The sequence below is a fragment of the Ursus maritimus genome, unplaced genomic scaffold, assembly GCF_017311325.1.
Source record: "Ursus maritimus isolate PB19 unplaced genomic scaffold, ASM1731132v1 scaffold_26, whole genome shotgun sequence".
Lineage (NCBI taxonomy): Eukaryota > Metazoa > Chordata > Mammalia > Carnivora > Ursidae > Ursus > Ursus maritimus.
The window spans coordinates 10539653-10563012 of record NW_024425119.1 but is presented as its reverse complement, the minus strand read 5'-3'; the positions used below and the strand labels follow the sequence as shown (position 1 = coordinate 10563012).

The window sequence follows — 23360 nt, the reverse complement described above, 5'->3', positions numbered from 1 at the left end:
ATATGGTTTCACTTATTGGTGGAACATAAGGAATAGCATGGAGGACATTAGGAGAAGGAAGGGAAAAATAAAGGGGGGGAAGGGGGAGACAAACAACAAGAGACTATTAATTCTGGGAAACAAACTGAGGGTTTTAGAGGGGAAGGGTGTGGGGGGGGTGGGCTAGCCCAGTGATGGGTATAAAGGAGAACATGTATTGCATGGAACACTGGGTGTTATAGGCAAACAATGAATCTTGGAACACTACATCAAAAACTAATGATGTACTGTATGGTGACTAACATAACATAAAAATTTAGAAAATCAGAAAAAAATAAAATCTAGCTAAATTCTAGAAAATCCTGACTTGTGATTATAAAAATGGACATTTCAATTCTGAGGCGTGTGCAAACTTGGGAAGTTTGGGGAAAGTCTTTGCTATTTTAAAGGACTAATAAAAGATGAGACACATAAAGGAGTGGTATGTGCCATTATAAACTCAGGAAAAAAAAATGGCAAGGCACCCTATTCTCTTATAAAAAGGGTGAATTTTTGCTTATCTTTGAATGATTGTGTTAAGACCAGAAAAGGGGGAAATTTAATTAACAAAATACAATTCAATTTAAACTCTACTGATATTTCAATTGAATATAGTCTTATTATTGGGAAATTTATTTACTTGCTGATGCTTAATTGAAAAAGAAAATTGTAATTATTGAAATATATTTTGTTAGAGGACATAGAATTTGTAGACCTAAATGCATATTAATCTGAATGTTCAGATTTCAAAAAGCTTTTGTACAATTTTGTGTTGGCCATTTTCCTCATAAAATACTTCAGATCTTAGCAGGGTTTAAAATGGGATTTTGGGGGGAGGAGAAAAGATGGCACAGGAGTAGGGGACCCCTGTTTCAGCCGGTCCCCTGAGTCGAGCTGGATATCTACCAGACCATCCTGAACACCCACAAAATCAGCCTGAGACACAGGAAGATACATCTGGATCTCTACAAACGAACATCTCCAGCACTGAGTATTGAGGTACGAAGCAGGGAGCCGTGAATCCGTACACAGATATTGGAAGATAAATGGAAGGGGGAGTGAGCCACCGTGCTTGGGCACCAGGAAGCAGTAGCCACCTGCATGGGGGAGTGGGCAGACTTGCGGACCGGCACCCGTGAGAAAGCAGACTGAGACCGTGAGCCTGGGAACGTGTGCGACCAGACTGAAAAACGGAGCTCCAGAGCGCTCAATGGAACCGGACTAAAACTGGGAGCTTGGGAGTGTGCACAGGAACCAAGGGTGGCTGATGGTGTTAGAAGCACAAAGGACAGAGAAATGCCAGCCCTGGAAGCGAGGGCTGGGAAAGTGGCTGTGGGATACACAACCCAGGACACTACAGGGTTATTAGCAGTACTGACATAAACAGAATTAAAGTGGCCAGGAGAGCTCAGTGGAGAGCAGACTGTGATCTCTCTGTTCTGAGACAGAGGCTAGGATTCGGCCACTGCTGCTCTGACTCTCAGAAGAGGCACAGAAAACTGCCAGGGAAAGCCACCAGAACAAAAGCCCAGAAATACCACCTCACATTGTGCCCATCCCCATCCCCATCCCCCCTCACAGGGGACACAGAGACTCTACCCAAACAGGGTTGCCTGAATATCAGTGAGGCAGGCCTCTCCCCCAGAAGGCAGGCTGAAAAATCAGGAAGCCCACATCCCTAAGGTCCCTATAAAATAAGTGCACACTGCCTGGGTCCTGGTGAATAATTTGGGCTCTGGGCAACCCTGCAACCTCTCCTCATCAGAATGACGAGAAGGAGAAATCCCCTCCCTGCAAAGAAAAGATACTGAGTCTGTGGCCTCTGCCACAGAACTGATGGATATGGATATAACCAAATTGTCAGAAATGGAGTTCAGAGTAACAATGGTCAAGATGATGTGTAGACTTGAAAAAAATATTAACGAGAATATAGAATCTCTAAGGGTGGAAATGAGAGCGAATGTGGCAGAAATTAAAAATGCTATGAATCAACTGCAGTCTAAACTAGATGCTCTGATGGCCAGGGTAAATGAGGCAGAAGAACTAATTAGTGAATTGGAGGATGGGATGGTAGAAGAGAAAGCTAAAACAGAAACTTGCCTCAAAAAAATCCAATTTCAAGAATGTAGATTACGGGAGATTACTGACTCATTGAAATGTTCCAATGTCAGAATCATCAGCATCCAAGAGGGGGTGGAGAAAGACAGAGGTCTAGAAGAGATATTTGAACAAATTGTAGCTGAAAACATCCCTAATCTGGCAAAGGAAACAAGCATTCCTGTCCAAAAGGCAGAGAGGACCCTTCCCAAGGTCAATCACAACAGACCTACACCACGTCACATCTTAGTGCAATTTGCAAATATTAGATCCAAGGATACAGTATTGAAAGCAGCCAGGGTGAAGAAAACCCTTACATACAGAGGTAAAAATATCAGAATAACGTCAGACCTGTCTACAGAGACCTGGCAGGCTAGGAAGGGTTAGCAGCATATTTTCAAAGCTCTATCCGAGAAGAACATGCAGCCAAGGATCCTTTACCCAGCAAAGCTGTCATTCAGAATGGATGGAGAGATAAGGACTTTCCAGGATCAGCAGAAACTGACCAAAATAGTAACCACCAAACCAGCCCTACAGGAGATATTAAGGGCGGGTTCTACAAAAGTAAAAAGTCCCCAAGAGTGATCCAGAACAGAAATCTACAATCTATAGAAAAAAGACTTCACAGGCAACATGACATCATTAAAATCATATTTCTCAATAATCATTCTCAATGTGAATGGCCTAAATGCTCCCATAAAATGCCACAGGGTTGCAGATTGGATAAAAAGACATGACCCATTCATATGCTGTCTACAAGAGACTCATCTTGAACCTAAAGATACATCCAGACTGAAAGTGAAGGGATGGAAAACCATTTTTCATGCCAATGGACCTCAAAAGAAAGTGGGGTAGGAATTCTCATATCAGGCACATTTTTTTAAACTAAAGACTGTAGTTAGAGATACAGGACACTATATTATTCGTAAAGGATGTATCCAACAAGTGGATATGATAATTATAAATATCTATGCCCCCAACAGGGGAGCAGCTAGATACACAAGCCAACTCTTAACCAGAATAAAGAGACATATAGATAATAATCCATTAATAGTAGGGGACCTCAACACTCCACTCTCAGCAACAGACAGATCACCTAAGCAGAAAATCAACAAAGAAACAAGAGTTTTGAATGGCATACTGGACCAGATGGACCTCATAGATATATACAGAACACTATACCCCAGAACAACAAAACACTTTCTTTTCAAATGGACATGGAACTTTCTCCAGAATAGACCATATCTGGGTCGCAAAACTATATCAAAAGACTGAGATTATTCCCTGCATATTCTCAGACCACAATGCTTTGAAACTGGAGCTCAATCACAAGGAAAAATCCAGAAGAAACTCAAACACTTGGAAGTAAGAACCATCCTGCTCAAGAATGATTGGGTAAACCAGGTAATTAAGAAGGAGATTAAACAGTTTTTGGAGACCAACAAAAATGAAAACACATTGGTCCAAAACCTATGGGACACTGCAAAGGTAGTCCTAAGGGGAAAATAAATAGTGATCCAAGCCTCACTCAAAAGAATAGAAAAATCTAAAATGCAGTTTTTATATTCTCACCTCAAGGAGCTGGAGCTGGAACAGAAGAACAGGCCTAATCCATGCATGAGAAGGCAGGTGATCAAGATTAGAGCAGAGATCAATGAATTAGAAACCAGGAGCACAGTAGAGCAGATCAACAGAACTAGAAGCTGGTTCTTTGAAAGAATAAATAAGATCAATAAGCCACTGTCCAGACTTATTCAAAAGAATAGAGAAAGGACCTAAATTAATAAAATTATGAATGAAAGGGAGAGTTCACAACCAACACCAATGAAATAGGAAGGATCATTAGAAACTTTTATCAACAGCTTTATGCCAATAAATTAAACAACCTGGAAGAAATGGATGTCTTCCTGGAAACCTATAAACTACCCAGACTGAAACAGGAAGAAATTGATTATTTGAACAGACTGATTAATTATGAAGAGATTGAAGCAGTGATCAAAAACCTCCCCAAAAACAAGAGTCCCGGGCCAGACGGATTCCCTGGGGAATTCTACCAAACACTTAAAGAAGAAATAATACCTATTCTCCTGAAGCTGTTTCAAAGAGTAGAAACAGAAGGAAAACTACCAAACTCATTCTATGAGGCCAGTATTACCTTGATCCTCAAACCAGGCAAAGACCCCATCAAAAAGGAGAATTAAGACCAATATCCCTGATGTTATGGATGCCAAAATTCTCAACAAGACCATAGCTAATAGGACCCAACAGTACATTAAAAGGATTATCCATCAAGACCAAGTGGGATTCATCCCTGGGGTGCAAGGGTGGTTCAGCATTCTCAAATCAATCAGTGTGATAGATCATATCAACAAGAAAAGAGTCAAGAACCATATGATCCTCTCAATTAATGCAGAAAAAGCATTTGACAAAATACAGCATCCTTTCCTGATTAAAACCCTTCAGAGTGTAGGGATGGAGGGTACATTCCTCAATTTCATAAAAACCATCTAGGAAAAGCCTACAGCGAATATCATTCTCAATGGGGAAAAGCTGAAAGCCTTTCCCTTAAGATCAGGGACACGACAAGGATGCCCACTCTCGCTATTATTATTCAACATAGTACTAGAAGTCCTTGCAACAGCAATCAGACAACAAAAAAGGATAAAAGGTAATCAAATTGGCAAAGAAGAAGTCAAACTGTCTCTCTTCACAGATGACATGATACTCTAAATAGAAAACCCAAAAGACTCCACCCCCAAACTACTAGAAGTTATAGAGCAATTCAGTAATGTGGCAGGATACAAAATCAATGCTCAGAAATCAGTTGCATTTCTATACACGAATAACGAGACTGAAGAAAGAGAAATTAGGGAATCCATTCCATTACAATAGCACCAAAAATCATACGTTATCTCGGAATTAACTTAACCAGAGCATTAAGGATCTATATTCTAGAAAGTTCAAATCACTCGTGAAAGACATTGACGAAGACACAAAAAGATGGAAAAATATTCCATGCTCATGGATCGGAAGAATAAACATAGTTAAAATGTCTATGCTACCCAGAGCAATCTACACTTTCAATGCCATCCCAATCAAAATACCAATGACGTTTTTCAAAGAACTGGAACAAACAGCCCTTAAATTTGTGTGGAACAAGAAAAGGCCCTGAATCGCCAAAGAATTGTTGAAAAGGAAAAACAAAGCTAGGGGCATCACGTTGCTGGATTTCAAGCTATACTACAAAGCTGTGATCACCAAGACAGCATGGTACTGGCACAAAAACAGACACATAGACCAATGGAACAGAATAGAGACTCCAGAAAAGGACCCTCGGCTTTTTGGGCAACAAATCTTTGACAAAGCAGGAAAAAACATCCAGTGGAAAAAAGACAGTCTCTTCAATAAATGGTGCTGGGAAAATTGGACAGCTACATGAAAAGAATTGACCACTCTCTCGCACCATACACAAAGATAAACTCCAAATGGTTGAAAGACCTGGATGTGAGACAGGAATCCATCAAAATCCTAGAGGAGAACATAAGCAGCAACCTCTTTTACATCAGCCACAGCAACTTTTTTCATGACACATCTCCAAAGGCAGGAGAAACAGAAGAAAAAATGAACTTGTGGGACTTCATCAAGATAAAAAGTTTCTGCACAGTCAAGGAAACAGTCATCAAAACAAAGAGGCAGCCCACAGAATGGGAGAAGATATTTGCAAATGACACTACAGATAAAAGCCTGATATCCAAGATCTATAAAGAACTTTTCAAACTCAATACATGAGAAACAAATAATCAAATCCAAAATGGGCAGAAGATATGAACAGACACTTTTCCAATGAAGACATACAAATGGCTAACAGACACATGAAAAAATGTTCAAAATCATTAGCCATCAGGGAAATTCAAATCAAAATCACACTGAGATACCACCTTACGCCAGTTAGAATGGCAAAAATGGACAAGGCAGGAAACAACAAATGTTGGAGAGGATGTGGAGAAAGGGGATCCCTCTTACATTGTTGGTGGGAATGGAAGTTGGTAGCCACTTTGGAAAACAGTGTGGAGGTCCCTTAAAAAGTTAAAAATTGAACTACCCTATGACCCAGCCATTGCACTCCTGGGTATTTACCCCAAAGATACAGACGTAGTGAAGAGAAGGGCCGTATGCACCCCAATGTTCATAGCAGCATTGTCCACAATAGCTAAATCGTGGAAGGAGCTGAGATGCCCTTCAACAGATGACTGGATTAAGAAGATGTGGTCCATATATACGATGGAATATTACTCAGCCATCAGAAAGAACAGTTTCACAACATTTGCAGCATGGACGGGACTGGAGGAGATTATGCTAAGCAAAATAAGTCAAGCAGAGAAAGACAATTATCATATGGTTTCACTCATTTATGGGACATAAGAAATAGGAAGATTGGTAGAAGAAGGAAGGGAAGAATGAAGGGGGGTTGTAAACAGAAGGGGGAATGAACCATGAGAGACTATGGACTCTGGGAAACAAACTGAGGGCTTCAGGGAGGAGGGGGGTGGGGGATTGGGATAGGCCCGTGATGGATATTAAGGAGGGCACGTATTTCATGGTGCACTGGGTGTTATACACAAGTAATGATTCAGGGAACATTACATCAAAAACTAGTGATGTACTGTATGGTGACTAACATAATATAATAAAAATTAGTATTAAAAAAATAAACATGGTTCCTTGAAAAAAAATAAAGTGGGATTTTTATGAAAATCATGTGAAAATTGATGTATTTAATTAATTTAACTTATACTGATGTATTTAAGAGAGATTGCTAACTTAGAACCTTTATTTCTGTTTTAAGACTTAGGAAGAAGCGATACAGGTGTGTCTTTGTTTGTTTGTTTGTTTTTTAAGCAGACCTGAACAGATAGATTCCATCTGGAGTCAAGGTTTTGAAATCTTTATCTACAGATTTCAAGAAGGTTTAATTCAACATCGTTGTCAGAGGCTCAGACAACTTGTTTTCTATACAACAGAATGGGTCCACTCTATTCATTTGAAAGCTGTCTTTTAATGTGTAACCTGTTAACTTCAGGTTTGTGTAGGATGAATTCCCAAACTCTGAGGATGGGCACCTCATGTTAAACATATGCAAATGTTAAGTAATCTCTACCTCCAGTACCAATCAGCTCCCAAGAAATGTCTTTTTTTTTTTTTTTTTTAAGATTTTACTTCTTTGACACAGAGAGAGAGAGAGCACAAGCAGGGAGAGCAGCAGGCAGATGGAGAAGCAGGCTCCCCACTGAGCAAGCAGCCCGATGTGGGGCTCGATCCCAGGACCCCGGGATCATGACCTGAGCCAAAGTCAGTGACTTAACCAACAGTGCCATCCAGGCACTCTGCCAATATTTTTCTTGATTTTTTTGTGTCCTTTTCACCTCCTAAAGTTCAGTCACTTATTAAGCCTTGGTAGCATCACTCCTAAATCTATTGTTTATTATTATTAATTATAATTATTGAATATGTTTATATTTCCACATGATATCCCTCATTAACACTCTTATCATACATCTCTTGAATTTCCTCTGGTGCCTTGTAACTCATACCTTCCTAGCTTTTCTTAGAGGTCAATTTCATTTCTCTACAACAACCAGTGGTATATTTAAAACTCAAATCAGTCAATATCAGATGATTTATGCAAACATTGCATAACCATTGCCTATGGATAATAATAAAGCTGCTTAAAGAGATACAGGATTGGGGGTGCGTGCCTAGGTGGCTTAGTCAGTTGAGTATCTGACTTGATTTCAGCTTAGGTCATGTCTCAGGGTCTTGAGTTCAAGCCCTGCATCCAGGGGCTCTGCACTCAGCAGGGAGTCTACTTGAGGATTCTTTCTCCCTTTCCATCTCCCCCTCCCCCTGCTTACATGTTCTCTCTCTAAAATAAAGAATTAGGGGCGCCTGAGTGGCTCCATCGTTAAGCGTCTGCCTTTGGCTCAGGGCATGATCCTGGCATTCTGAGATCAAGCCCTGCATCAGGCTCCTCCACTGGGAGCCTGCTTCTTCTCCCACTCCCCCTGCTTGTGTTCCCTCTCTCACTGCCTGTCTCTCACTCTGTCAAATAAATAAATAAAACCTTTAAACAAAAATTTTAAAAAAAGAATTTAATCTTAAAAAAAAAAAAAAAAAGATCCAGGATTGTTCTTTACCTCCTCCATGTTTCTGTCTTCATTTCCTCTCACTGCTCTCCTAATGGTGAATGCTTCCATGAGGACCACTTGTTTTGTCCATGATTTCATGTGGTTTTCTTTGTTTTGTTTGCTCTTCTCCTAAATTATGCCATTAATGCTTAATAATTTTTTAGGACTCAAATCAGATACTATCTCTTAAAACAAAACTGTTCTTAACCTCTACCCTAAGCCAACCCATGCCAGAATTTGATTTTGTGGCTCTCTTTCAAGGTGCACATCCCTATCTCTGCCCTTACACAATTACTTGTAATTATTTCCATATTTTCCTCAAGTAGACTAAACCACCGTATTCTAGTGACTGTCTCTCTTCAGTGAATAACAGAGACCTGGCTACCTTATAAAATCTTAATAATTATTAGGAATTAATTAATGTATATCAAACATACATTTAATTAAGTCTGAGTATTTTTACCTCTCATACCTCTCATAGGTCTGGAGAAAAAGTTTGGTATAAATTGTAAGTTGTTAATCATAATTGGGAGATGAATTAATGAATGATATAATGAGCAGTTATTAAATATTTCAACCTCTGATTGATATAGTTCAATATCATTTATATTATATCCTTCTATGGGACATTTATTTTTATCAGAGGAAATCTGTAGATTAAATTATAAATTAATATTTATATATATAAATATAAATTATATTATATAGTTATATTATATATTATATTATATAGTTTTATATATATAAATATAAATTATATTATATAGTTCAATATTATTTATATTATATCCTTCTATGGGACATTTATTTTTGTCAGAGGAAATCTGTAGAGTAAATTATATTTAAAAAAATAAAATTGAATGTAAGAACCGGGGCAGAAGAATAGAGATGTTATTTTGGAAATGCTAGATTTTGTGCCAAGTGTACTATGGATGAGAATGTAGTAATTCCACAGAATAATTAGTAGCAAATATCATTAAATACCTGTTGATAACGGGATTATGATTTTTAGAACTTTTCCCGTGATGGTAGAAACGCAACGATGAGGCAATGAGGAAAAGATATGTAATGTCAAGATTCAGCAATAGTTTTAAAAGCAAAACTTAAGATGCTCTAAGTTTGCAGTGTTTGTGATTGAGACAGAAACAGGTTAACCACATGGGTGATCAAGCCTCCATCCCCCCAAATCTTGTACAATATGAAAAGAGTTTTTCAGAGGCATTTGAAATGGAGAATCTGAACGACATACTTAAAGGTCCATTTGCCCTTTCAATAGAGCCCAAAGCGTCCTACGTCCTGAAAGTGTGTGATAAAATAACTGACTTCAAATAGACAGGTGTGAGAATTTCCTGCTCAAACCTCAATGGATCCACTGATGCTACTTTTTCCATGCTTGCTTCACTCTGGGCTTTCATATGGCAATCTGTGAAGGTCACAGGTAATGTGTATTCTTGTCCTGGATTTATGTTGTCAAGTTTTTCCTTTCATACCCCAGCTGTAGCAGACCTGTGTGAGAGTAACCTGGCCTCCCTCAAAAAACATGACTTTCCGGCTGACGAAAGGTAGGTGTCACTACTCTCCTTTCTTTCTACTAGGCACCCTATTTAGTGGGAGTTTCAAATGCTGGATGGGATACACCCGAGGTACAACTATATGTAATCAAATCACAGAGCACATTGGTGTTTTTATTTGAATAATTCAGGATAAAGTATATCCATAAAATATAAAATACGTTGGAAGATTTCAGGGCAAAATATATCCATAAAATATAAAATACAGTGGAAGATTTCTTAAAGTATTCAAATTATTGTCTGTCAGAAATTAGTCCAGTGCATACACACATTAGTAATTGGGTTTGTAAATCAAAATAATTTAAAGTGAAACCCACAAAACATCATGGCAAGGAATATTTAACTTTGGATTTTATAATCAGTACAAGGAGGTATATATATATATATAAATACTAATATGTTGTTATATTTTGCTCAACCTTTATAAATTCTTTAAAAGAAATTTATTGCATGATAAAGGCCAAACATAATTCCTTATATATTTACCTGGATTGAATAAAAGCAGCTTGATTTTCAATAAAAGGATGTAGTAGTTTTTGTAAAATGCTCATTTAAACTTAATTATAGACGAAGGACTTTTATTATTTTTTTAAAAATTTATTTGAGAGACAGAGAGAGAAACCCAGGGAGGGTCAGAGGGAAAGGGTGAGAGAGAATCTCAAGCAGACCCCACACTTAGCACAGAGCCTGATGTAGGGGCTCTGTCCCAGGACCCAGAGATCATGAACTAAGTCAAAGGCAGACGCTTAACTGACTGAGCCACCCAGGTGCCCCCTTATGATTTTCTTAATAATAGTTTTTTCTCTAGTTACTTAATTGTAAGAATATTAATATATAATACGTATAACATACACAATATGTGTTAATCAACTCTTCATGTTATCAATAAGGCTTTTGGTCAACAGTGGGCTATTAGCATTTGGTAACCCCTTTAATAAATAAATGTAAGCCACTAAATAAATGTAATTTAGTTAGTCACTCCTGAGGACTAACTTTGTTCAGGCATTGCTGTCATTTGTAGTCTTTGACCAACCACTCCTGAAGCATTATGCAATAGCATATTTTGAGAGAAGATTACAATGGTAGATATGGGTTTTGGGTCCAAGTTTATGTATCTGATCCCCTATGCATTTGGGTTCTCTTGTATGTAAGCTTTATAAATAATTGTCTCCATCCATTCTTTCTCAGTGTTTCATTTTTCTTCCTGCAGATTTACCATCATCTCTAGAAAAACTCGTTGATGACTTCCTAGCAATAATCTGCCTTATCTTGATGTCCACTGTGGTAACAATGATAGCTATTATTCCCTGTAAGTAAATTTTTGAAAGATTATATGGGAACTTTTCATTTTAATGATTGTCAGTGCCTCTAAATATTTCATAATATTACAGAATAGAACTTTCATTTTAATATATCCTTTTAGACTAAATGTGGAATGGTTATTCTGAATTTTATTCTGAATAACAGAATGACTATAGAGAAAATCATGTATATGAGAATATCATACATATATATTCAGATTTTATAACTCAAAGACATGCCTTAAGATACCGAAAGACCTTTTTGAGAAATACAAATTAATTCTTGAAATTAGCTAAAAATGATATTGTAAGAGATGGTGAAGTTTGGTCTTTTGGGCTTTTGAAATACTTTTCCCCCAAATCTTCATTACTTTATTAATTTTTTTCTTGGTAAAATCAATTTTATTCCAGATTATTCCAATCCAAAGCAATACACCAAATTTCAAACTAAGAAACCCAAATTACTAAGATTTATTGAGGTCAGTATTAATTTATATAGAAATTAATTTTTTTAGCTACTGTAATAAATACTGGAGCAGAATAATTTCTCCCTGGTAACAAGGATCCATAAAGGTATATAATGATTTTCAAAGTTCTGATATTTGTAGTACAGTTTCTATTTTGTATCCATCTTAGGCTAGGCGAAAATGATAAATTTTTTTTGAGGAAACATAAATTATAAAATTAGGCAATGAATGCTCATAAACAATGATTACAGAAGACAATTCCCTCTTAGGTAACAATATGAGGAAATACCCATTTAAAAGTATTATATCCATTGTTGCCAATTGCCTCAAATTTCCACCTTCTGTAATATAAGTGATAAAGACCCTTACTATTCTAAAAAATGTGGTTTTCATCAATGACTTTCAGGACACGAAAAGATGGGTATTTTTGTTTGTGAAACAACAAGACTGACCCTTCTCGGTGACTGTGTGTGTGTGCTGCTGTTTATGCACTAGCCTGTGAGGGTGCATAGCCATGCTATGTACAGGTAATGGTTATAACTGTTGCAAATAGGTAAATTAATTTTCATTTTTTAAAATTCAAATTGTTTTTGGATAATATTTCATAATCTTTCTTCAGTGTATCATTGCAGTCATTGTCCAAAGGAGTGGTTAACATATTCAATTGTTATTACTTTAATTTTGAAAAACAAACAAACAAACAAACAAACATAGAATGAGAGTTTGGGTGGCCTGTACTTCTAAGAACTCTACTGTGGTCTACATCGATGATAAAGAGGAAGTGCTGAGATTTTAAATGTTTCCAGCATTTTATTAAAAGCTTATTTTAGTCAATATCATATTTTTGCACATATTTGTAGTTTATTTATTTAAAAATCAATTAATATTCCATTATTTGACTTTATGATATTTTATTTATATTTTATGCTGTTGACGCACATTTGATGATTTCCAGTTCTTCCTTTTCATAGACAACCAAGTTTCTGTAAATTTTTTTTTGTCTAAAATAAACTTCACTGTTTAATTTGCCATACATCGAGAAAACTAAGCATCAGGATTATACAGATTGATGAAAAGTAAACAGAAGCATGTAATTACAAATTAGATCATGAACAGGACTTTCCCACCTCCAGCAGCCCCACTCCTGCTCCTATGTGTTCTCCTGTCATTTCTGCTCCCTCCTTTTTAACCACTGTCCTGACTTTTAATATTAAAGAGTCTCTTGGTTTGTTTTCGAGCACCATATCCATGGAATCATGCAGCATGCATTTTCACTCCCACATGCTGCTTTCATTCCACATGCTATTTCTTGCAATTCATTGATATTACGCATTTATCTGTAGTTTTTAAACTTTTACTACTAAATTATGTGAATATAACATTCTAAAATCTATTCTATCAATGTCTCTTGGGGTTGGGGATGTGAGTTTCTTTTCTTTTTTTTTTTTTTAAAGATTTTATTTATTCATTTGACAGAGATAGAGACAGCCAGCGAGAGAGGGAACACAAGCAGGGGGAGTGGGAGAGGAAGCAGCAGGCTCATAGCGGAGGGGCCTGATGTGGGGCTCGATCCCATAACGCCGGGATCACGCCCTGAGCCGAAGGCAGACGCTTAACCGCTGTGCCACCCAGGCGCCCCTGGGATGTGAGTTTCATGCCCTCAAGGAAACAAGAGTTTTCCTGGGTCCAGTGCTCTTATCATGTGATGCCCTTCACTGGTCCCACCTTCCTCTGGTGTGTCCTGGTTGGAGCAGCAGCATTTCCTCTGGCTGCTTATTTTAGCCAGTCTCCTGATGGGTCACCACGTAAGGTTTGTCTGGTGTTGCTGAACAGGATTCTCTTCAACAGGGAGGAAGAGTGACTGACTTACCTGAGCCACCTCCTATTGCCAGGTTGAGTGTTAGGAAGCAGCAGGTCTAGGTCACTTTCTTCTGCAGGGCTGGGGATATAAGATGCACTGTCATTCTTTGTTCTCAATTCCAGGATCCAAAACATTTTGTCTATTTCTTTCCACCTTCTAGCGTTCTCCTTTCCTTGTGTCTCCCATTAATTCCAGTTTTATAGTTGTATTTAGCAGGGGGTGGCAGAGAGAAAGGAGTCTATGACACCTTGTCTAAACCATTGAAATCCACTAATACAGAAATGCACTGAAGTGGGGTTTATTCAGTTAAACAATGGTGTGGGGACTAGAAACCCAAATTTGGAGTTTCTGTTATTTATTTCCTTCATGTCAATCACTTAATTTCTTTCTAAAACCCCAATTCTTAGAAACATAGTAGAAAAATATATTGATTTAGTCACAGTGTCTGGAGAAATGAATGTCACAGTTACTGGATACTTCTTTAAAGCCTTGTTATGTTACTATTGTCAATAGTAATATGTCCTTATTAACATAAGAAAAGTTTCAAATGTTACTTTTAAGTCAGAATTACAGACACTGGTGAAATTTTTGACCTGTAAAAGTGGTTTTCTTTTTTTTTTTTTTTAAGATTTTATTTATTTATTTGACAGAGAGAGACAGCCAGCGAGAGAGGGAACATAAGCAGGGGGACTGGGAGAGGAAGAAGCAGGCTCATAGCAGAGGAGCCTGATGTGGGGCTTGATCCCACAACGCCGGGATCACACCCTGAACTGAAGGCAGACGCTTAACCACTGTGCCACCCAGGCACCCCTGTAAAAGTGGTTTTCAACTTGACTCTAAATTTGGTGTTAGATTAAGATCTAACTCTCTCATTTCATTTTGAAAATTAAGGATTGTGTGAAAGAATGTACAACTTGGGGCGCCTGGGAAGCGTAGTCGTTAAGCGTCTGCCTTCGGCTCAGGGCGTGATCCCGGCGTTCCGGGATGGAGTCCCACATCGGGCTCCTCCGCTGGGAGCCTGCTTCTTCCTCTCCCACTCCCCTGCTGTGCTCCCTCTCTCGTTGGCTGTCTCTCTGTCACATAAATAAATAAAATCTTAAAAAAAAAAAAAAAGAATGTACAACTTGCATTTTAAAAAAAATAATAAAAGCTTTTATTATGATTAAGTAAAAATTCTTTATTTTGGATAGACATTTCTGAGTTTCTTATCACTTCTATCATGGATTGGTCTTTCAAAACAGTAATGATCATCCATGGGTGATGGATGGCCCAACTTCCAAACTAAAGTAATTTTTTAAAATATTGCTATAGAGAAGAAAAAAATATGAAAACAAGAAAATTTTGGAAGAATAATATTAATGCATTCATTTTACTTGGACTGTAGACATGAAGAAAAATGTAGAAAATTAATGAAATATTAATATGTTCTAGAATATGCAATTTTCATAATAACCAACTCAAACTAATATATAAAAATGTCATTACCCATTTTCAAAATATTTTCTTATTATAGTTACATGGAAAGTGCTACTGTTTTGCAGATAGCCTCCATACAATATAACAGAATTATGCATTTTTCTTCATTATAGGATAACAAAATCATCATCTGGTAAACATAACTCTATTGTGCTATATACACACAGGACTTTTAATCAGAGAGATGTGGATCTCCAAATACATATGTTTGCAAACATAAGCTTTAGAATTAAAACACCTGGGTTTGGATTCTGCTGGATAACTTCGTATTTCACAGAATGGAAATAATACTATACTTGCAAAATTTTAAAAGGAATTATATAATTTGTTCTAATAATGAATTTTTTTCAAAAACAATTATTGAAATTTAATATAAACACCAGAAGATACAGATAGCAGTCCTTTCCAGTCTGGATTTTTTTTTGTTCAACACTTACCACACCATCTTTATCCATTCATCTGTTGATGGACATCTGGGTTCTTTCCATAGTTTGGCTATTGTGGACATTGCTGCTATAAACATCGGGGTGCAGGTGTCCCTACATTTGTATCTTTGGGGTAAATACCTAGTAGTGCAATTGCTGGGTCATCAGGTAACTCTATTTTTAACTTTTTGAGGGATTTCCATACTGTTTTCCAGAGTGGCTGCACCAGCTTGCATTCCCATTAGCAATGTAAGAAGATTCCCCTTTCTCTGCATCCTTGCCAACATTGGTTGTTTCCTGACTGATTAATTTTAGCCATTCTGACTGGTGTGAAGTGGTATCTCATGTGGTTTTGATTTGTATATTCCTGATATTGAGTGATGCTGAGCATTTTTTGCATGTGTCTGTTGGCTGTTTGTATGTCTTCTTTAGAGAAATGCCTGCTCATGACTTCTGCTCATTTCTTGATTGGATGATGTGTTCTTTAGGTGTTGAGTTTGGTAAGTTCTTTATAATTTTGGGTACCAGCCCTTTACCTGATAAGGCATTTGCAAATATCTTCCCCCATTCTGTAGGTTGTCTTTTGATTTTTCTCGACTGTTTCCTTTGCTGTGCAAAAGCTTCTTCTCTTGATGAAGTCCCAATAGGTCATTTTTGCTTTTGCTTCCCTTGCCTCTGGAGATGAGTCTAGCAAGAATTTGCTGCAGCTGAGGTTGAAGAGATTGCTGCTTGCATTCTCCTCTGGGCTTTTGATAGATTCCTGTCTCACATTTAGGTCTTTAATCCATTTTTAAATTTATTTTTGTGTATGGTGTAAGAAAATGGTCCAGTTTTTTCTTCTGCATGTGGCTTTCAATTTTCCCAACACCATTTGTTGATGAGACTGTCTTTTTTCCATTGAATATTCTTCCCCACTTTGTCGAAGATTCCATAGAGCTGAGCGTCCATTTCTGGGTTCTCTTTTCTGTTCCATTGATCTATGTGTCTGTTTTTGTGCCAGTACCATACTGTCTTAATGATTACAGCTTAATGAGTACAGCTTTACTACTTGAGTATTATAGCTTGAAGTCCAGAATTGTGATGCCTCCACCTCTGTTTTTCTTTTTCAACATTCCTTTGGCTATTCGGGGTCTTTTCTGGTTCCACACAAATTTTAGGATTTTTGTTCAAGCTCTGTGGAAAATGTTGATGGTATTTTGATTGGGATTTCATTAAAGGTGTAGATGGCTCTGGGTAGCATGACATTTTAACAATATTTGTTCTTCCAATCCATGAGCATGGAACGTTTTTCCATTTCTTTGTGTCTTCCTTAATTTCTTTCATAAGTGTTCCATAGTTTTCAGAGTACAGAACGTTTACCTCTTCAGTTAGGCTTATTCCTAGCTATCTTATGGCTTTTGGTGCAATTGTAAATGGGATTGATTCCTTAATTTCTTTCTTCAGTTTCATTGTTGTATAGAAACGCAACTGATTTCTGTGCATTGATTTTCTATCCAGCCCCTTTGCTGAATTCCTGTATGAGTTCTAGCACTTTTAGGGTGGAGTCTTATGGGTTTTCCACATAAAGCTTCATGTCATCTGCGAAGAGAGAGAGTTTGACTTTTTCTTTCCCAATTTGAATACCTTTTATTTCTTTTTGTTGTCTGATTGCTGAGACTAGGACTTCTAATACTATGCTGAAGAGTGGTGAGAGTGGGTGTGCCTGTCATGTTCCTGACCTTAGAGGAAAAGCTCTCATTTTTTCCCTTTTGAGAATGATGTTTGCTGTGGGATTTTCATATATGGCTTTTATGATATTGAGGTATGTTCCCTCTATCTCTACACTGTGAAGCGTTTTAATCAAGAAAGGATGCTGTACTTTGTCAGATGCTTTTTCTGCAACTATTGGGAGGATCATATAGTTCTTGTCCTCTCTTTCATATATGTGATGTATCACATTGATTGATTTGTGGTTGTTGAACCACCCTTGCAGCCCAGGAATAAATCCCACTTGATCATGGTGAAGGATAATTTTAATGTACTTTTGGATCCTATTAGCTAGTATCGAGGTTAGACTTTTGGCATCCATGTTGGTCAGGGATATTGGTCTGTAATTCTCCTTTTTGGTGGAGTCTTTGTCTGGTTTGGGGATCAAGGTAAAGATGGGCTCATATAAAAAGTTTAGAAGTTTTCCTCCCATTTCTAGTTTTTGAAACAGCTTCAGAAAAATAGGTATGAATTCTTCTTTAAAGGTTTAGTAGATTTCCTTTGGGGGCTGTCTGATCCTGGACTCTAGTTTTTTGGGAGATTTTTGATTATTGCTTTAATTTCTTTTCTGGTTATGGGTCTGTTTATGTTTTCTATTTCTTCCTGTTTCAGTTTTCGTAGTTTATATGTTTCTAGGAATGCATTCATTTCTTCCAGATTGCCTAATTTGTTGGCATATAGTTGCTCATAATATGTTCTTATGATTGTTTGTATTTCTTCACTGTTGGTTGTGATCTCTCCTCTTTCATTTATGATTTTATTTATTTGGGTCTTTTCACTTTTCTTTTTGATATGTCTGGCTGGAGGTTTATCAACATTGTTAATACTTTCAAGCAATAAGCTCCTGGTTTCATTTATCTGTTCTGTTCCTTTGGTTTCTATTACATTGATTTCCACTCTAATCTTTATTCTCTTCTCCTGCTGGATTTAGGCTTTATTTGCTGTTCTTTCTCCAGATTCTTTATGTGTAAGGTTAGATTGTGTATTTGAGGCTTTTTGGTTTTGTTTTGTTTTTTTGAGAAAGGCTTATATTGCTATACGCTTCTGTCCTAGGACCTCCTTTGCTGCATCCCAGAGGTTTTGAAGAGTTGTCTTTTCATTTTCATTTGTTTCCATGAATTGTTTAAATTCTTTAATTTCCTGGTTGATCTATTCATTCTTTAGTAGGGTGTTCTTTAACCTCCAAGTATTTGTGTTCCTTCCAAATTTTCTCTTGTGATTGAGTTCAAGTTCCAAAGCATTGTGGTCTGAAAAGATGCAGGGAATAATCCTAATTTTTGGTACTGGTTGAGACTTGATTTGTGACCCTGTATGTGACCTAGTCTGGAGAAGGTTCCATATGCACTCAAGAAGAATATGTATTCTGCTGCTTTAGGATGAAATGCTCTGCATATATCTGTGAAATCCATCTGGTCCAACGTGTCATTCCAAGCCCTGGCTTCCTTGTTGATCTTCTGCTTAGATGATATATCCATCGATGAGCAAACAGGCTTTTAAATACAGAGAACAAACGTGGTGGTGTCAGAGAGGAGGTCATGAGGGAATGAGGAAATAGGGGATGGGGATTAGGAGATACAAACTTCCAGTTATAAAGTAAGGAAGTCATGGGGATGAAAAGTACAGCACAGGGAATACAGTCAGTGATACCGTTAAGAACCTCGTACGGGTAACATATGGCAACACTTCTTGTGGGGAGCACTGAATAATGTACAGAATTCTGGAATCACATTGTTGTGCTACTGAAACTAAATAAGAGAGAGGTAGACAGACAAAAAAGAATCCACTTCATTGGAAAGCTTCTCACTCTCCAGAAGAAGGAAATGAGAGCCCTTGGAGGGAAGCAGGGACATTTTAGGCAGCAGGCAGCAAATTATTTATCAATAGATTATTTTCTGATTGTAAAAAACAAGACTACTTAAAAAGAAACCAACTCACATACGGGCTTGAGTGCAGACAGGTGTCGAAGGTCAGCCCCGTGATGTCCATAGTGTGTTCATCCGTGGAGACACAGGAGACTGGTGTTTGATAAGCTGAACATGAATGAAGGTGGGCACTGTAAGCCTATCGAAGGAGTCAGAGATTTCAGGGAAGGACATGAACCAATAAAATGAAAGAGGCTCAGTGAAATGAGTTTCACCATGACGGGAGAAAAACATCAGACAATAGGAAAGGCAATCCCCCAGCAGCGATGACCAGGCTGGTCTGAGGCACAGGCTCTCCACTCGTGACAGTCACACCTTGTACTGGAGATGCAGCAGGTGTTCTGCGGCCCCTCAGGAGTTCTCTGCAGACACCCGGACTCTGGAGGGAGCGGTCAGTAAACACGAACACTGACGTGTATAAACACACCTCCTCTGGATTTCACTTAATATTTCCTGGAGTTTTTCCATATCAGGATGTGTTAGGCTGCTTCATTCTTTTTAACAGATGCACAGAATCCTGCTGTTTACATGTATAGTAATGTGAATGAATTTTTGAGCACATGGCTACTGATCTGCCCCATGGTTCTCTAATTCTACCTTTTCCTTCCACTGTGAAGAAGAAAAGGGATGGCAGATAAGGTATGATAGGAGATATTAACCCCAAACAGCCTCAATCTTAGTCGACACTGAGGTGAGACACCTGAAAAAGTGTGTGAGTCCATGGCGGGCTTTTTACCACCTTCAGCCTGTTTCGAAAAAAGCCGCGGGCCCAAAATAGAATCACTTATGCTAGGTCATGTCACCAAGCTGGGGCTCAATACCTCATTTAACTCGTTCCAAGCTCCCCCGGAAATGTAGTCTCCACTGGTCAGTACCAGGGAGGCCATCTGTCACACAAGGTCTCCCCATCCCCAGAGGAAGATGAGGTGGTCCACTCAATAAGACCCTTTTGTCCCCAAAGGAAGGTGACTGCACCCAAAATAATCTCTTTTTCTGTTTATGACTTCCTTGTCCTGCCTTTAAACACCTTCCCCTTCCCGTAGCCCTTTGGAATGACCCTCCACCTGCTAGATGGGACACAGCCCAATTCAGTAACCACTTCATAAAGCCTAGTAGGTCTTCAAATTGACTCCATTGTTGTTTGTTAAAACAACCTCAAACTAAACGTTCCTGATTTCAAAAAATGTCCTGCCCATGTTAACCCATACAGATTCACTGGGTCCTTAGTATCTTTCATGTCTTTTTAAAAAATGTTTTAGTGTTTCATTTTTGTATTTTTTAAAAATTGGAACGAATAATAAAGTGTTAAATAGTCACACAACTCGAGTACAACAAAGCCACCCACAGAGATTGCCTCCAAGCCTCCATCCCTTCTTTCCCCTGGCCAATACAGCTGGTCCTCGAAGCAGGCCTCTGGGAATCAGAGGGGGAGCCTAAGAGAGGAGATGCTAGAGTGGAAAGACACTCATTCAGTTAAAATGCTTTCATTTGACAAATTTAACAACCTGTGACAATGGAACCTGAAGCTAGTGTCTATCCTGGTACCCTGGAGGGGCCTGAGCAGGGGAAGGGTATTGAGCCCCACTGGCTTCATGCCTAGTCCAACCCTCCACCGGCCACCCTGGGCCCCCAGACACTAGCCCTGGCTCCACAATGAGTCTCCCTTCCCTGGTACACAGTGGATGCCAGTTGTGTCTGGGGGTGGCTCTGTGTCCACTCCCCACAGTGGTAACTAAATAGGCACCAGTTTGTGATACGTTTCCAATCAGCCAGTAGCTAAATCCTTGGTTGTCTCATGTGCATCCCCAGATTTTCTAAAGTAAGTCTAGCCCACTTCAAGGTGGTTTTGCCCGGTCCTGCCATTTGGTAAATAGCCCAACAATGTCCTCGGCTACTATAGCTGACACACTGGAGTGTCCCTTCCTTTCACTCTAAGAGCCAACCCATCACCACCATCACTCACCTGTGCCTCCAAAATACCTCTGGACATCCTGGGCCAAACCGCCATGACTTTTGCTTTGGAGGGATCCCCCTGCTCTCAGAGAGAACCCAAGCTGTATATCAGGGGCTAACAGCTGGTCTGCACAACTTTGCAAGCCTGACTGCCTCACTTCTACTCTTGCTGGACCCCAGGGACTCCAAAGGGACAGGAGATTTTGGGGAAGACCGAAGAGGAGGGCCTCCCAGGGGATGGAGGGGCTCCAGGGGGACACGTGGTTCCTAGGGGGATGTGAAGGCTGTTGGGTGATGAGATGGGGGTCCAGAAAGACAGGGGTCTCCCAGAGGGATGATGAAGGTTTGGGGGGTAGCTCCCAGGAAATTTCAGGGCACTTCTAGAGGGAAGAGTGGCTCCTGGAGCAAAAAACAGGGCTCTGGGTGTGTAAGATGGCTCCCAGGAGGATGAGGGGGATGAGGGGTCAGGGAAAAGGGGAATTTGTAGGGATGGTGAGGGGGTCCAAGAGGATGGGGCTGTGCCTCGGAAAGCTATGAGTGTACCAAGGAGAAGCCTGTGGAGCGTGCCACAGGATCCAACCCAACCAGGGCCCCAACCAGGGTACCCTATTTGGCTCTACCTCCATCCCCTCTTCCTTTTCTTCCTAAGTGAGGGGCTGCCACAATCTCCTGCATGACTTCCTGAGGTGCCCTCACTGACCTGCATCACGGTGATGCTGCCCCTGCAATTGGAATGGTCTGCTTGTGTACTGAACATCCAGGTACGGGGCAGCTGAGAGCAGATTTGAGTTTGGTTGGAACCGTAAATCAGTGTAATGTCATGAAGGCCTCCAGTAAATCTTTGTGTCCTGAACAGAAAATGCATTCCCCTTTCTGGTCTTCTTTCCAGGAGGGCAGGGTAGGGGCCTGCTTCAGCTCGGGTACCTGGTGGCTACTCTGAGTTGCTAACCCTCAATCAATAACTCCCAAAGGCACAGATAATGTGATTCATGTCGATTTCTCAGAAATGCCTATTTCTGGGCCTCCCAAAGGGTTGGAGTATAATCCCAAGTACAGGTTGCATTTTGTAACCTTGAAAAGAGGAAGGTGGTTCCATATCCTGAAATGGTGAACAGAGGCTGCTGATTCAGAGGACAATAGCCAGGAGGCTGACCAGAACTTTCTCCAGAGTCCCAGGGATGTGAGGCAAGAATGGCCTTCAGGATCTGTGTTGAGGAAGGTGGGCTCTGGAAGTGCGGGGAAGAGTGCCCTGACCATCCAGCTCATCCAGAACCACTTCGTGGATGAATATGACCACACCGTCTAGATGAGCTCCTTTCCCCAGCCCTGAATTCTGATGTGGGCTTGTCTTTTGTGTGCTCCATAGGAGTGCGTCCCCTCCTTATGGGACCTGGGAGTGGGGTAGGATAGGTGCCTGGGATGGGCTGGTGGCTTGATCACTTCATCCTAGGAGAGACGGGTGGGGTGGTCCTTAAGCACTGTCTTCCTGCAGGAAGCAAGTGGTTATCAATGGTGAGACGTGCCTGCTAGACATTTTGGACATGGAGGGCCAGGAGGAGTATAGTTCCGTATGGTATCAGTACATGCACACCGGAGAGGGTTTCCAGTGTTTGTTTACCATTGAAACCACCAAGTCCTTCAGGGACATCCACCAGTACAGGTGAGCTGCTTGTCGGCCCTCGGAGGTCCCCCGTCCCTCTGTTTATCCTATGTCTGCCCGTCAGGGTCCTGGATGCATCCGTGCTTGCAGCCCACTGACTGACTCCCACCTCCTTCCTAGCAGGGAGCAAATCAAGTGCGTAAAGGACTCCTGTGATGTGCCCATGGTGCTGGTAGGGAACAAATGCGACCTGGCTGCGCACACGGTAGAGTCCTGGCAGGCACATGACCTTGCCCGCACCCATGGCATCCCCTACATGGAGACCTCAACCAGACGCACCAGGTGAGTGGGCTCCCCACCCCACAACTAGCTAGGGATTTGGCCCACCCCACCCTTGCCAGGTAACAGTGCTTATTGCCCTCTCCCCCACCCCCAAACACAGGACAGCCACTCTGGCTCTGGTTCTAGTTCCGGGACCCTCTGGGACCCTCCGGGACCCCCCGGGACTCAGCGACACCTAGAACTCTAAGTGTCCACAGAAGGCAGGGCACCAAGGGAGATCTGGACCCAGAGTCTGGGCTGACACAGCTCTAGTGAGAGGCAGAGGTCCCTGGAGAGAGTTGCCTTCAGCCAGGCTGGAGCAGCGACCTTAGGGCCGTGACCCCTCTGCCCCCAGAGAGCCCCATGGGTTCTTTTTGGCCCTGCACCCTTAGTGGGCTTGGGGGCAAGGGCAGTAGG

At 40.1% G+C, this 23360-nt stretch overlaps 1 protein-coding gene across 1 annotated transcript; it reads left to right on the top strand.

Moving 5' to 3' along the window:
- Positions 1-9840: 9840 nt before the first annotated feature.
- LOC103669173 (GTPase HRas-like) lies at positions 9841-23151 on the top strand. The gene is given in 7 exon segments (XM_008697503.1): positions 9841-9862; positions 11082-11180; positions 15890-15901; positions 22138-22332; positions 22499-22682; positions 22806-22964; positions 23070-23151. Coding segments are annotated over 7 exon segments (753 nt in total).
- The last annotated feature ends 209 nt before the right edge of the window (positions 23152-23360 follow it).